General features: G+C 35.9%; 1 protein-coding gene across 23 annotated transcripts in view; it reads right to left on the reverse strand.

The window, feature by feature from the left end:
• The window catches only part of fnbp1b (formin binding protein 1b), an 87,542-nt gene that overhangs the window by 56,007 nt on the left and 15,578 nt on the right, over positions 1-15,957 (reverse strand). For all 23 annotated transcript variants that reach the window (XM_055179276.2, XM_055179278.2, XM_055179286.2 and 20 more), the window contains exon 2: positions 2,387-2,502. In XM_055179276.2, the coding sequence (XP_055035251.2) occupies positions 2,387-2,502 (116 nt within the window). The remainder of the gene's footprint in view (positions 1-2,386; positions 2,503-15,957) is intronic.

Below are 15,957 nucleotides of genomic sequence, written 5' to 3' on the forward strand. Positions count from 1 at the left end.
GTGGTGACGTCACTGGTATGCTAATTACGTAATGATGAAATCTAGTGACATTTAGTGACTTTCCAAGTAGGCTTTATTTACTATCCATTGAAAATAGTTGGCAACACTGATTGTTTTGCTTATATTCACTTATATTACTTTAAAGCAGTGGTTCTCAAACTGGGGGATGAGATGGTGCCGAGGGGGCAGTTTATTGACGTTTTATAAAATGCATTACAGTTTTTCTCAGTCGCTTTGGTACATTTCTCAGATCAGAATTGAAATTCTCAAAACTGCTTGTTCAATTCTCACATCATTGTGTCACTTGTGCACATCAAAAAAGCAGTTTCTCATTTCTTTGAACAAGTTGCAAATGCTTTGGTACATCCATGCAAATGATTATGTACAATTCTCAGCTTTTTCCTACATTATCAGTTGCTTATGTCATGTTGATCAAAATGTATTATAATGGGTCTCTGTTGAATAGTCTCACCCCCCACAATATTTAGGCATTAGTTCATAGTATAAGTCTTTACATGCAAAATGGTTGAACATGTTGTCAAAATACAGGATATGGTCAAACATATTTCTATACATTTCCATTAGACATTTTTTATAAATCTGTCCTGAATTGGTAAATTGCTCCCAGGTGAATCTTGACTTTCTCTAACAGACAGAAACGAGAAAATCACAAAAACTGAGACGTTGAAATGACTGCTAACTATTGACCCAATATAGTCCGGCTATGAGTAACCCACTTCTACCCTAAATAACCTTGAATTTGGTTACATGCCATTTTTGCCAAAATAACTTGAAGATGTATGATATTCCAACATGTAAGCAAAGTGTGTTCAAGGTGTTTGCTTTCATTTCTTTTACATGTTCTAAAAGTATGTGCATCATCTATTCTTGGGCTATGGTGAGACATCTTTTAGACATCTATCATGTTCACATTTCTACTTTTGTTTTTTTCTCTCTTTATGCTATGCAGTGCTTGCAGTGCTGTCTTTATCTTTCTTTATGGCAATGACATGGTCTTTCAACGAATTACAGTACAAACAGTAAAAGCGTAAATGTACATTTTGTCAAGTCTCATGCAATCAAACTCCCACATAACTTATACTAAGGTGTAACTTACAATTTACAATACTTGTCGTCAAAACTTTAGCCATAGTTTACATCAGAACATCCCTCCAGAGTAATATTGACTACATGACTAAACAATTTGACTGTCTTATCCGTACACAATGACACAATGACTTGTCATTTTGGTGGCGCTGACATGTTCATTGACACAGATATTTAATTTTGAGAGATGAACTAAGTATTTTGAGTAAAAGAGTGGCTTTTGCAGGTTATCCATGATGTTTTGCTATTTGTACAAATTGTTGTGAGAAATGCACTTACGGTTTTGCAAATTGTGAGTATGATTCGAGAAATGTACCAAAGCGACTGAGAAAAACTGTAATTTATCTTAAATTATGTGTAATTTAACCTCAAAAAATAAGGCTACTACGCAACAGCACTACATTGAATCATTTAATATGTTTTGTTTAAAGGTGGGGTGCACAATTTTTGAGAAACGCTTTGGAAAAGGGAATCGGGGAGAGTACCAAAACACACTTGTAGCCAATCAGCAGTAAGGGGCGTGTCTACTAACCGACATCGTTGCCTGGGATGCGTATGTGTGGGGCAGGTCTATCAAAAGGAGGTCCAGATTCTATTGGGGTAGGGGCGTGTTTGTTTAGGTGACTTCAAATGTCAAAATTGGCTTTCAGAGATCATGCACCCCACCTTTAATACAAATTCTAAGTTTGAGATTGTGTTCTGTCATGAATTTTCTTTGGGGGGGGGCACAAAGGAATGCACAAGGGAGGGTACATGCCGATGGAGAACGATGGAGACCCACTGCTTTAAAGGAATAGTTCACCCCAAAATGAAAATTAGCCCAAATTTTACTAGGCTTTCTTTTTTATTTGCCACTGCCCCAACCCAATGTTAATCGTTTTTAAAGTTATTTAAAGTTTCATTTAAAGTTTTGGAGCTTTAAAAATGGGGCACTATTCAAAACCATTATACAGCTGAGAAGTACCATGACGTTTCGCTGAAAGAAAAAAAGTCATATACACCTTGGATGGCTTGAAGGTTTGTAAACTATGGGCTAATTTTTAATTTTAGGGTGGCCTATTCCTTTAATGACGGATTTTTTTGAGAGTTTTGCCATGTCGACCCCCATTTAAGAAGATAATTTTATTATAAAATGATTTGCTTGTATTCAACTGAGGAAAGGAAGTCATATAAATCTTGGATATCATGAGGGTGAGTAGATGATGATAACTTTTTATTTTCCAGTGAACTATTCCTTCAAGTCAAAAAAAAAGATTACATAACAACATAAGGCGCTCACCTGATCTGTCTTGCATAGTTAAGCTCGATCTCTGATCTTTCCTTCACGAATTTGGTGTATTTTTCCACAAAGTCTATTCCCCACTGCGTATGCTTTTCTAGGTTATCAAACTGATCCTGTGAGAGAGAGAAAGAGAGAACATTCGATCATTAAAAAGCAAAAGTGTTTGACCACAGGTTCACGGATAAGGAGACAAATATAATGGTGGTGATATTGCCGCTGTTCAGGATCACCAGCAATCTACTGAGGTCAACAAGAGTTGGAAGCAAGAATTCAGACAAAATTTGACCAATAACTGTGGCTAAAGGGAATGGGGGTCTCTTTGCCCCCCATAAATGTCCAGCATTAAAAATCGTCTGTCATTTTGTAAAGATATAAGCGGTTATACATACACATTTAACATTACAATACTCGCTAAAACTTAAAGCATGTTCAAAATAATATAGTAGACACGGGACAGGTTTAGGTTGCATATTTTCCATGAATGAGGAACTTATACATCGCCTTTTGTCAAACAATGGTGAATATTGAATAAAAAATGTTGTGCTGGTGTGGTATTACAAAAGCACTGAGAGTAAAGTGCACCAGATCTAAGAAACAACTTCACCATGTGTAAGATGTTTAGGCTTCAACGTTTCCTTTCAAAAACCACAGGCGAACCTGATTCAATTAAAAACCTGAAATCTGAGACAAATCCTGCAGCATGACTCTAGTACATACCGTACTGTTCACCTATAGCATACAGAAGTCTTATCAAATAAAATACATTTAACTTCCTGGAAAGTTTGTTGAAGCAATAGGCCACAAGAGGTTGTGTGTTATAGTGACTGTATGACAGATAAGAGCTGTTTTTAGTGCCATGTCAAGCAAAATGCCTAAAACCATGTAAAACATGATAAAATTAGTGTAAAAATGAGTCCAAATGGCTTAAAGATTGTATTAACTGGTATAACAATATGTAAAAAAAACAAATTATTGTGGTCACATACACATACTTTCTAAAAGTGATAGAAATGCCTTAAAAACTACTACAGGTAAAAGATGACAAATGCAATTTGCCTTAATTGTTTGGCAATTGAACAACACATAAAGAATGTACAAACACTGTAAAAAATATTATATATTTAGATCTTATTATGGATGATTATTTATACACAAGTTTGGTTTCAACTGATAAAACACCTGGCTTGAATCTCTATGTATTGACAAACAAAAAGGATGTTCCTCTAAACTATTCCTCTTTTCTTTGTTTTACTTTTTCCCAAATTACTCTTAAAGGTGCCGTAAAATGTAAAACTGTATTTAGCTAGGCATAGATGGATAATAAGAGTTCTGTGCATTGTAATGAGCCTTAAACAATATTGTTTCCTCCTTCTTATGTAAACCTTGTGTATGCAAAAGACCGCTGGAAAACAGGCCAATGTCAACATAACATAAACTGTGACGTTACATTTAAGATGTACACCCCAACATTAAAATAAGTAAAATGCTGTGATAGCTGAGTTAGCGCTATATGCTAGTTAATGCTATATGCTAGCGTTTAGGTGCAAGTTCTATTATTGACGTTACACGTTTTGAAAGTCCATACTGAAAAAAAACAAACTTATTACTCAGTTATGTTTATAAACAATCTCCAAACAATTGATTATTCCTCAAAATCTGTATCTTTGTCTACAAACTCAAACATAAAGTCACACACACAAAGCTACTGAAGAAGCTGCTCTGAGAAACAGCCAATCAGAGCAGAGCTCAACATTAGTATTCATGACCCTTTTTAATAGACCATTATAAGGGCAAATCCTAGGGTTGTAAAGGATATGTAAAATTTTTTTGCACTTAACCTCTTGAAAAGCACCCCCAAACCATGAAAAAACTACTTTTACTAAAAGGGTTGTTTTTACTAAACCATTTAGAGTATAAGCATAACTATGGTATTATTAGAAAGAAGACACTTTGAGCTTCATTTTTCAGGTTTCAAAATTAAAAAAGATAGAGAGCATGAAGTAAATTGGAATATTATAATTTTTTTTGCATAAAATCCCAAATGATCCCAAAGCCACAAGTCTAAATAAGTTATGTTTCACATTTGAGGTCAATAGGCCGAAAAATGAAAAATCTTTTGTTAACATGCATACACATTCGTTCTTATTATTATTTATCCTTATGTTAGTATGCAGTTTCCACACCAGGAAATGAAACATCACACAAAGATCGTTGGATTCGTTATCTAATTGGCTACACGTTCTGTCAATCAATATTTTCCATGAAGCCATTGGAGGAATGAGAAAGTCAAATGACGTCACAAGTTTTGACAGCGCTGTTTGGATATTATGTATTATACTCCCGCCTATTTCTTAAAACATGTTTGAACGCGGGGTGTAATCTCATATACAGTGTTACGACGTAAATAGTCCTCAAATTGTATATTATATTCTATTACAAGATGTTCATGCGAAATCTGATTTAAACAACGGACAATAAATCTATATTTCACGGATTATACGCATTTGTGGACAAAAATGGTCATTGGATGTATTTTATTGGAGAGTTTTTATGGGTTATTCACACATCTGAAACAGACTGGATTCGATTCGCAATCGTTACATCAACACAAAGGTAAGAAGTCACGTTTATATTTAGCATGTTGTCATCTGGACATTTATGATGCTTGAGCATCTGTATCTCAAAGACCTTTTAAACAATGTATAGTAATGCTAATATTATTAATGTTTGTGGACAGTTAGCCTTATAGATATTGTTAGCAGCGTTAAAAAAACTGACGTCATCCCGCCCACGAGCTAGGGGGCGTCGAGAGGTTAATAAAGCCACATACCTTGTAGATACCAAAGAACATTTTTAACATATTATTACAATGCATTCTTTGGCACCTATGTTGCAATATGCAAAATTTAAATTACATGATATTTACAGTCGGGTGCCATATTAGAATCTCAAAGGTTTTACAAATAACGTTATGTTTACTAAATCATTCTGTGTTTTAAATAACCCCAAAACCAACATTTTATGATCTTCAACGAACCATACAGCAACCCAATACAAAGTGTGTCCCGACAAATACACAAAGTACACTTGAGAACATTGTGAAACACCTTAAACAGAAACCATCACCAACTCATTGTCAGGTCTTAAGGCACGTAGACATTTAAGATCACCTTGGTTTGACTGAAGCATCCCCCCATTTTGTCTTCAATCATCTCGACCTGAGAAATCCAGCCAGATCTTTTACTCACGCACTCGATCCATCCACATAAACATTAGCCTACACACACCTGAACATATCACATTCTCCATCTGACAGACACTGTTCCTGTTCGGCATGCAGTTACCTATCAGACAGGATGAGCGTACTGAAACTTGTTCATGTGTATGTGTGTGTGTGCGTGGGTGCGCGTGCACACAGGAAGTGTCTGTGGGTATTGATTTGTGTTACTGCATGTTATCTGTTATTGAAACCCATAAGAAAAAACTCAAAGTTGAGATCTCAATTATCTCTCCTAGATATCGATGAGATGAAATGGAGAGCAAATGGAAAACATTTAGCTAAAGTAGACATTTCTATTGGAGTCTTAAAAGACATCTCAACAATGTCACAAACTAAGCTCAGATTGGCAAAGTCTATAGACAATCAGGAGTCAATATTATTAAAGATTTCATCATGAACTCTATCAAATTTACCTAAATCCAGTATTTTACCTTCCTATGCAATATTACAGCTTTATACTCAATGTATTTTAAAAACCATCTAATTTGTTTCTAGTTTAATTTCTCCTAAGCAACTTCAAAAGCATCTCATCGACACAGTAATTTGTTTAGTCGGTCTAATTTAAACACCAACACAGCGTTCAACACACTTTAACCATAGAAAACCACAATGCTACACAAAGAGCTCAAGGTGCAAACTAAAAATCTGCTGTGAAAATGTAATGAGAACGTGCATAGGCGGAAATCTAGGGGAGGGCTGGGGGAACAGATCCACCCCTATCTGAGGGTTGTCCCTTCTAGAATGTCCCTTCAAATCAAATTAAATAATTGTGTAAGTAGTAAAACAATACAAATGCAAAGTTTAGAAACATCGAGTCTCCCCTCCCTTGCCTCACAGTGGTTTGCTCGACTGTCTGTCTTCTTCCTTTACTGTACCACATTTACGTCAAAGATATTTAATGATGCGTCACTGGTATTAATATGAATGGAGGGAATCGCAAAGGTTAGTATGGCCGCTCTAGTCCCCTCTTCCAAAAAGAAAGACATCACCTAGTTGAGGGACTTCAATCTCTATCGTGAAGCACACACAGTGACTTAAACTGCAATTCATCGACTGGCCACTAGAGGCTGGCTCCAAAAGGTAGTCAATCCCATAGACCCCCCATATTAAATTGCCCAAATTTACAGCATAAAATATGTTTTCAGCCTAGTACAAAAGGTGTTTTTGGTTTATATAGATAATTTTGCCCTTGATGACAACTGTGAGGGGAGTGAATTTTTTTGTAACTCATCCGTTTCACTTATATTAAAGGGGTCATATTATAAGATGTAAAATAAATATTTGGTGTCCCCATAGTGCGTATGTAAAGTTTTAACTCAAAATACCATATGGATAATTTATTATAGCATGTCAAAATTGCCACTTTGTAGGCCTGAGCAAAAGTGTGCCGTTTTTGGGTGTGTCCTTTAAAATGCAAATGAGCGGATAAAATGCAAACACTGATCACAATGATGGTGGTTTGTCGTAATTGAAACTTAATTGTGCTGTCAATTCCTTCTTTTCTCCATCTTTCTCTTTGCACTAAATGGCAGTGCTGTGTTTGGATTGTGCCGATTAAGGGGGTGGTATTATTGTAATTCGCCTTGCTACCTACCTCACAAAACAGGCGAAATTTGAAATTTCACATGCTTGCAGAAAATGGCTTACCTAAACAAAGTTACTGTGTTGATCTTATTCGCGTTTTCTAGGTTGATAGAAGCACTGGGGACCAAATTATTGGACTTAAACATGGAAAAAGTCTGATTTTTACACTATGACACCTTTAAGCCATAATGTTCTGCATAATTAAGGGCGTGGTCACTTGAGTGACGGGTGAACTGCCACTGCTGTCACTACAGTCATACTAAACGGGCATGGTTTCAGCAACCAGCCACCTCAACTTCACCCACGTCCCGCATCTTAACCCCTTTTCGGTTATCTGCAAGTGATGCGCTTCCAAGATGGCGACGACAGGCTAGGCCAAACTACTGGCTTTCTAAAAGCTACTCAATATTCAACTCAAGTGAAAAATTAGCATGGCACAAAGTTAAATCCCGCAAGAAATCTCAGGGTTCCCACACCTTAGTTAACTTCAAATTCAAGGACCTTTCAATGAGTTTCCAGGTCCAATACCCTCAAATTCAAGGACTAAATGTTGGGACACATTTCAAATGAGAGCAAGGTTACATTGTGTTACCTTGATTCATTGTTACAGTTCCCTTTCGAGGGAACTCGCGCTGAGTCATTGCGGTGACACTTTGGGGACGCCTCCAGGGGTAAGTCCGTCTTAATGTGTATATCAAATTCAACCAATGGTGAGGCTTAACGACAAAGACAGGGTCACACGGGAGCCAGGAAGTATATCGCTATCTGAAATATTGCCAAAGACAGCGTTACAGGGACGCAGGAACTATAGCAAGGGAGACGCAGCGTCTCGTTCCCTTCTCAGGGAACAACAGTTACATATGTAACCCGAGACGTTTTTATTTGTCAAACACAACTATGCAAAAAAGCATTTTGGTATGAATCAACATTCACATACAGAAGTTATAAGCATTTGAAGCGAACAGTTTAGCACGTGTGCTTACAAAGTCTAGAATTTTTATGATATTATCCTACACTACACAGGGAATAATATAGATTTTTTCCAGAAAACTTGCATAAAATACAAGCGTTACTGAACTGAATTGTGGATCCGTCAACGTCGTGTAATTGGCGTTGCTCGCGTCAGAAGTTTAACATTCTCAACTTTTCAAGCGCCAATGCGTGCGTCTGCCAATCAGATCGCCTTATGCAAATCACCTTTTACGTTTATGCAAGACCGGAGCATTTGTGTTGCGGCCACTGTAATTAGCTGTCGGCCACGTTTCAGACAAGCTATTCGTCAAGCGTTAACGTTTTCGCCCCGTGTGAATGTAGCGTTCATCTCAACATGAAATGAGTCTTTGCGTTCTCTTCTAAACGAATACATGCAAAAAATTAAACATAGAATATACGTTTCCACAAGGGAAATAGCTTCAGAGACTAAATAATACCTTGTTTTATATATTTAAAAATAAATTAAAAACTTTAACACCCATTGCAACTCCACCTACAGTACACTCTAAAAAAAAAACTGACCAACGTTGGGTCAAAAAGCGTCGAGTTCAGCCGTTGTGTTAAATTATCCCAGAAAATATTTATATTTGACCCAACAATAGGTTGAAACAACCCAGCATAGGTAAAATTACAAACCAACATGCTGGGTTCGTCCCTTTTTGAACGTATTGTTAAACAAAATAGATTAACATAATTTAAACAATAAATACTATACTGTACATCTATATGAATATAATCATCTAAATATACAACATTATTTTTTTATTTAAGGATTTGAGGTAAATTTGCTCTATATTTCACAAAAAATGCTGGGTTATTTTTAAAAGGGATAAACCCAAATGTTGGGTAAGATTAACTATATAAGAAAAGTTTATATTTGACTCCACAAAAGGTTAAATTACAGTTTGTCTCTTTTGGCATTTTAGCATGTTAATATAAGCAACACAAGTCAAAGTCTGAATTGTATAGCAATTACCCTCTGATCCAGAATCAGTTTAGTCCATATTTCTTTAAATAACGGAGGTACACCAACATCCATTGCTCCACTAAAATTTCGTCACTCCAAAAACCAAAACTGAGTTTACGTTTAAGCAATCTCTCCCGGTCTGTCTGACAGTATTGGATGCACCAATAATCCAGCTGTTCCCTGTCTGATATTAAAGGTGGATTATAATCTAGTGGTTTCTGCCCACAGGTTAAACCACACCCACTGTCACAGAGATATCATCCACATCTGGAGCAAATCTGATCATCTGTGCTCCAGATTTAAACTAGATCTGCTACTGATGATTTCCAATAGTGAAATATCATCAACAACACCCAGAATTCATTAGATATCTTAGTCACTCCCATCTGACACATTTGCATTAAAATATAAATGGAGCCAATAATGATGCTCTTATAAAAATGAGGAAAGCAACAACACACACAAATCACAACATTATGTAGCGTTCATATCATCAGATGTTTTCCAGACACTCCATTGTGGTTTGGGGAAATTTATGATATTTTAAATGACTGCAAATGTCCAGTTTGGTTATGTAAACACGGTACATTGAGAACAGACAGCAGAGGTGATTTCAGTAACCATATACATGTTGTAGTCTAACAGTGTCAAGGTCTGCAATAATACCCTGCTGTGTACAGAGCTGGTGTGGATTAATGACGGTCACGGTTGGGTCATCAGCTGACCCAAAACAGACACCCGACAGATAGCGGAGCACCTGCATCCGCTGTGGACACAAACGAGGGATCAGAGAGAAAGGAAAGGGTTCAGCGAGCACACTCGAGTGTAGGCGTCTGCACTGCACACGTCTCGAATCAAAGACCTGCCAGATGATGACAGAGCAAGTGGAAAAGAAGATGGAGAGAGTGACTCAGAGAGAAAGAGATAGTTCACCCAAAAATGAACATTCTGCTATCTTTTAAGCACACAGTTGACATACCATTGACTTCAATAGTATTTGTTTTTCCTACTACATTCTTAGAAAGGATTTACACATCTTTGTGCGTTAAGCTTTTAACACATTATGTGTCATTTTTTGTTGATTTTGTGTTAAAAGTAACACAAAATGTGTTGTTTCAATAATAACACGGAGATGTGTGGATTCTGGGACAACACATTTAGGGACAACACATGTTTTTAACACATTCGTTCTAAGAGTGTATGGAAGTCTATGGGTATCGTCAATTATGTGCTTACTATCATTTATAAAAATTAATGATGCACCGATGTATTGGCCGCCGATATTTATCGGCCGATTTTTGATGCATTTGAAACCATCGGCATATCGGCAATTGCACGAGAAAGGCCGATACAGATTGTTTATTAATTAACTGCATAAAGAAATCCATTATATGAAAAAAAAATGAGTTAATGTTGTTAATAAAATAAATGCTGAATAGCAAAAACCACCTTTGAAGGTTTTCATGCTTTCTTATTATATTTGTTTTAGCTTAATTTGTGCCTCTCTTATTATGTTGGTCAGTTGAATGTTAATAATTAGATCAAATCCATGTTCAGTAAAAATAATTTGATGCAGAAATAAACTAGCTAATAGACCAACTGTATTGTATACAAGTGTTTAATATCGGTATCGGCCAGAAGTTGTCTGTTTAAATCGGTATCGGCCCAAAAAAATCCTATCGGTGCATCCCTAATCAAAATATCTTCCTTTTGTGTCATAACTCATACAGGTTTAGAACAACATAATGTGCACACCAAAGCATTTTGCAATTGTTTCAATTGTTTCCAATGCTGAGCGCTAAGAGTTAAAAACTGTTCAGCATTGGTTAAAACACTCATCAATGTCACTTCTCACTCGGCCATCCAATCACAGTGAAGGAGAGTCAGAACAAATATAACAACAACCAACCAGCGCATCGTTTAACAACTTATAAACACAGCAGAAGTATCAAAGCAACCAAAGCGCTTAATTGAAAAAAGCTAACAAGCGCCTACAGTCAGCGTGCGCCTGGCATTTTCATCCGCGTTTAAACACTTTGATGTACACACCCCTTTAGGGTGAGTAAATTAGGGCTGCAACTAATGATTATTTTATCGATTAATCAGGTGATTATTTTTTCGATTAATCGACTAATCAGATAAAAACATAAACATTTACTTCATACGATTTTTCACTTATTATAGCTAAATAAGGCACTAAATTAGGGTATTCGCATGCATAAGTGTACTTTTAAAAGTGCAAAAGCCACACAGTACTTAAGTTTACTAATAGTTCTAACTCAAAATATATAGATAATTTATTATAACATGTTAAAATTGACACTTTGTAGGTGTGAGCAAAAATGTGCCATTTTGAGTGTGTCATTTTAAATGCACTAAATGGCAGTGTCGTGGTTGGATAGTGCAGATTAAGGGGCGGTATTATCTCCTTCTGACATCACAAGGGGAGCCAAATTTCAATTACCTATTTTTTCGCATGCTTGCAGAGAATGGTTTACCAAAACTAAGTTACTGGGTTGATCTTTTTCACATTTTCTAGGTAGATAAAAGCAATGGAGGCCCAATTATATCACTTTTGGAAAAAGTCAGATTTTCATGATATGCCCCCTTTAACATTATTAATTATTAAAAAAATAAACGATATGATATGAAAGTGATATCGCCTACATTGTTGCGTAGCTACAGGAATAAAAACCTGGATTTCCCTCTTACTTTAAAACAGATGATTAGTTTGTGGTATATTACTATTTGATGAAAACCCAACAACAATTAAACAAATACAAACTCGCTTATATTAAAGTATGAAATGAAACCTTTATTAACCAGCGTTCTTTTGCGCTTTTGCCAGATCCGCGTAACAAAACCAGCCCAATGGCCATACAAAATGAGTCCAAAAGCATCCCAATAACTATTCACAGCCCAAATACCAACCACTAATGGACCAAATCCATCTCTAACCAGCAGAAACAAAAACAGTTTAAAAGAAGCCCAATTCAGTACTCCACCAAAAGGCAGGAGACCTGGCAACGCAGGTCTGCTAGGTGCGTGATGAGAAAAAGAAACACCTGATAAACGTGCAGCTAGCAACATATGAAGACAAAGTGCCACAACGAATTTAATAATCGATTTTTTTGATTAGATGTTGCAGTCCTATAGTAAATTATGACAGAATATTTTAGAGTGAACTATCTCTTTATATAATATCCTGGCTCTTTTCAGCTTTATAATGGCATTGGATAGTGCCCCATTTTTAAAGCTCCAAAAAGCACAACCATCCATCAAAAATTAATCCATATGGTTATTAAATAACTTTCGAGGTGAAGCAATGGGATTTTGGATGGAAAATTTATATTTTAAACTTAATAAACTACGACGTACACCTGTGCAGGAGAAAGTTGAAGTCGGGCAGAAGCATGACAGTGAGTAAATAATGAAGGTTTTATTTTTGGAGGCGCTATCCCTTTTAAACACATGCAAATACACAAACTTGACATGCAGGCATTATGTCATCAGAGATGATGTCATCATTGACTCTGAATCAAACATGAAGTCATGCTTAGCATTTGCAAACAATTTTCATAATTACTGTGTCAAGCTTAACAAAAGGATAAAACAATCGCACAGATGCTAAACTACAACGCAAGCATGAGAAGAGCCGCACGGCATCTATTCCAGCATCCAGAGACGCACGCACAGCTCCGCTCGGACTATAAATATCCACAGTGTGGTCTGATGGGACGCAGAGAGATCCTAGAGTTCAATCTTCTCCCATGATCTCATTACATCCAAAGATACTAAAGACAAAAGCTCTACTGCACTGACACCACCCGAATCTGCAATACTGCCTGTAAATACAGCAGATTATGACAAGCATCTGACAAGAATTATTCCCCACAAGCCTCAAGCTTTAAGTATTAAACTTCTGTGTGTAACTCACCCTGCACCATATGGGCTACAGACCTGAATGACTCTTTAAATCGAGCGGCTTGTTGAAGAGAGCAAATAACAATACATTTCACCAAGGCAGATGATAATAGTAAAAAAAAACATTTAGGCCGGTATACCTAAAGACCAGGATAGCATTGAGATTCTTGAGACTTAGGCTAAACCACATAGAAACCACAGAAAACCTTAGCAAAACACGTAGCAATGGGTCTGGAAACTACCTAAGATGATTTAGCATGGTGGTAAACCCCTCACACTTTCAAATATCTGAGTCTAGTTATTGCTGTGACAGAAAGATAAATGATTTTGAAAGCTTCTTGTAGGGCTGTCACAACGATTAAATAATCATTTTTTGACCTCATCGAGATGATTTCAGATCACCGCAATGATTGCACATCTCACTAAAAAACACAAGGGGAGCTGCAGCGCCTGTATAAATGAGACAGTATCTGATTGCTTTTAAATGTGTGTTATGTGTATTAATATTTACTGCCAGGAAAACCTTGCAAAATATTTAATTGAAATAATCACAACAATATGTGAACATTATTTCATAAACAAAGAAAACATATGATGATAATTAAATGTCAAACCAATAAAACAAACAATTAATCGTCATAATCGCCACACGTTTATTATACAATCAACCGCCAGGGAAATTTCAAACCGTGACAGCCCTAGCGTCTTGTACGGTTTAAAGGAGATCCCATTATAATTTTACAGGGGTAGAAATTACTGTTATATATTTTTGCATTTTCATATGCATGATGCTATAGCATCTTCGTGGAAATTATGGTATTTCTTTGGATAGGTAGTTAGTTTGGATACTTCATCTATACATCTATAAACCTAGTAAGTCAAAATGTGTGTTATATTAATATTTACTGCCAGGAAAACCTTGCAAAAGATTTAATTTAAATAATCACAACAATATGTGAAAATAATTTCATAAACAAAGAAAAAAATTATGATAATTAAATGTCAAACCAATAAAACAGACAATTAATCGTCAAAGCCATAAAACAAGCAATTAATCATCATAATCGACACAATTTATTATACAGTTAACCGCTAGCAAAATTTCATAACAGTGACAGCCCTAGCATCTTGTATGGTTTAAAGGAGATCCCATTTTAATTTTACTGGGGTAGAAATTAGTGTCATATTTATGCCTTTTCATATATGCATGATGCTATAGCATCTTCGTGGAAATTATGGTATTTCTTTGGATAGGTAGTTAGTTTAGATACTTCATCTATACATCTATAAACCTAGTAAGTCAATCTGCTATAACTAGGTTTGCAAAACTTTTTATGGGAATGAATGGGAATATATGAAAATTTACAGGAATTAATATGAATAAACTTGGAATTTTTTAAAAAATACTTTACTACTACTTTAAATACTAATTTTGTTTTAAACAACAAGATTCAATGCAATTTCAGTTGAATTTCTACCCATATTCCTCAGTCACATGCACACATGCACAATGCTTACTGAAGGGCAATTGCGGCCACACCCCCTGCATGTACTTGCATTCTTCCATAACATGCACAAATAACTTCTTAAAGTCAATAAATCAGTTATCTAAATGTACGCTAGCACTATTTCATTGAAAATATATGATGCTAGCTATCATGAAGCTAGCTCAAGCTATGATGCTCTTTCTTCTTCATTCTGCTAGTTTTCTGTTATTATACAGAATTACTGTACCACCCAAAAGTTTGGACATCATTATTATTTTTAATGTTTTTAAAAATATACATATTATTATTTTAATATTAATGATTTCTGAAAGATTTTTAAAGAGATTAATGAGCGTAAGTATCAGGATTACCTTGCATCCATGTCTGCTTATGACCAAACAAAATGTTTATTTATATTTGTAAATGATATTGTTTATATACATTTCCAAATAATTCCCATAAATTCCTGTATATTTCAATTAAAGAGGACAGAGAGAAAAACAATTTTTACCTTGTCTTTGTTGAATAATGGTAGTCTACCCACATTCACAAACATACAAAAAGTGCTAGACATGCTAAACATCTCAGTCTCATAGAAATTCCTCTTTTAGAAATGTCAGCGAGAAAACGGCCCAATCTGAAAAACTGATGCTTATGACATCACAGGCATCTAACTGCCCATCCACTTAATTGGCTACATTTTTTGAGTGGCAGCAAAGTCAGCCAATCTGTAATGAGATTGCAAGTTAACCCAGTAGGGGGAGCCAAATAGGTGCAAAACCACTTGTTTGAAATCCCCCATCCTAACAGAGCTATCTGAGAGAGGTTTTTAGGACGCTTCTAAGGCATTACAGACCCAAACAAAAATTTTTTTGTCTACATGTCACATCACAGAACAAGGATAAATACTCCGTTCAACCATTCTATGTCACCTTTAAGTTTCCAATTTGGAATATTTCCAAAATTCCCCAGATAAAGTTTCCGCCTCTTTGAAACCGTAGATGTAAATATACTGGATCATGCTTGGAGAATGCCTGAACATTAATGTCTTATGTTAAACTGAACTGTCTGGAACCCTGGAAACATATGGAGCCTTATGTGTCTCAGATCTCAGATCAGCTGTCCTCCAGTGGAACACAGCCAATCATAACAAGGAATTTGTTTACATACAGACATCTTAAAGTTACAGCAGTTGAAATACCACTGATGGTCCAAGAAACCTGGAATTTTATAACGTGAACAAACAAAAGACTTGCAAAATGTAACAAAATGCACAAATATAACACACAAATACACACACATCAGCTTACTAGCAATACTTACTGAAAAATCT

The sequence above is a fragment of the Misgurnus anguillicaudatus genome, chromosome 9 (assembly GCF_027580225.2).
Source record: "Misgurnus anguillicaudatus chromosome 9, ASM2758022v2, whole genome shotgun sequence".
In the NCBI taxonomy this organism is placed as follows: domain Eukaryota; kingdom Metazoa; phylum Chordata; class Actinopteri; order Cypriniformes; family Cobitidae; genus Misgurnus; species Misgurnus anguillicaudatus.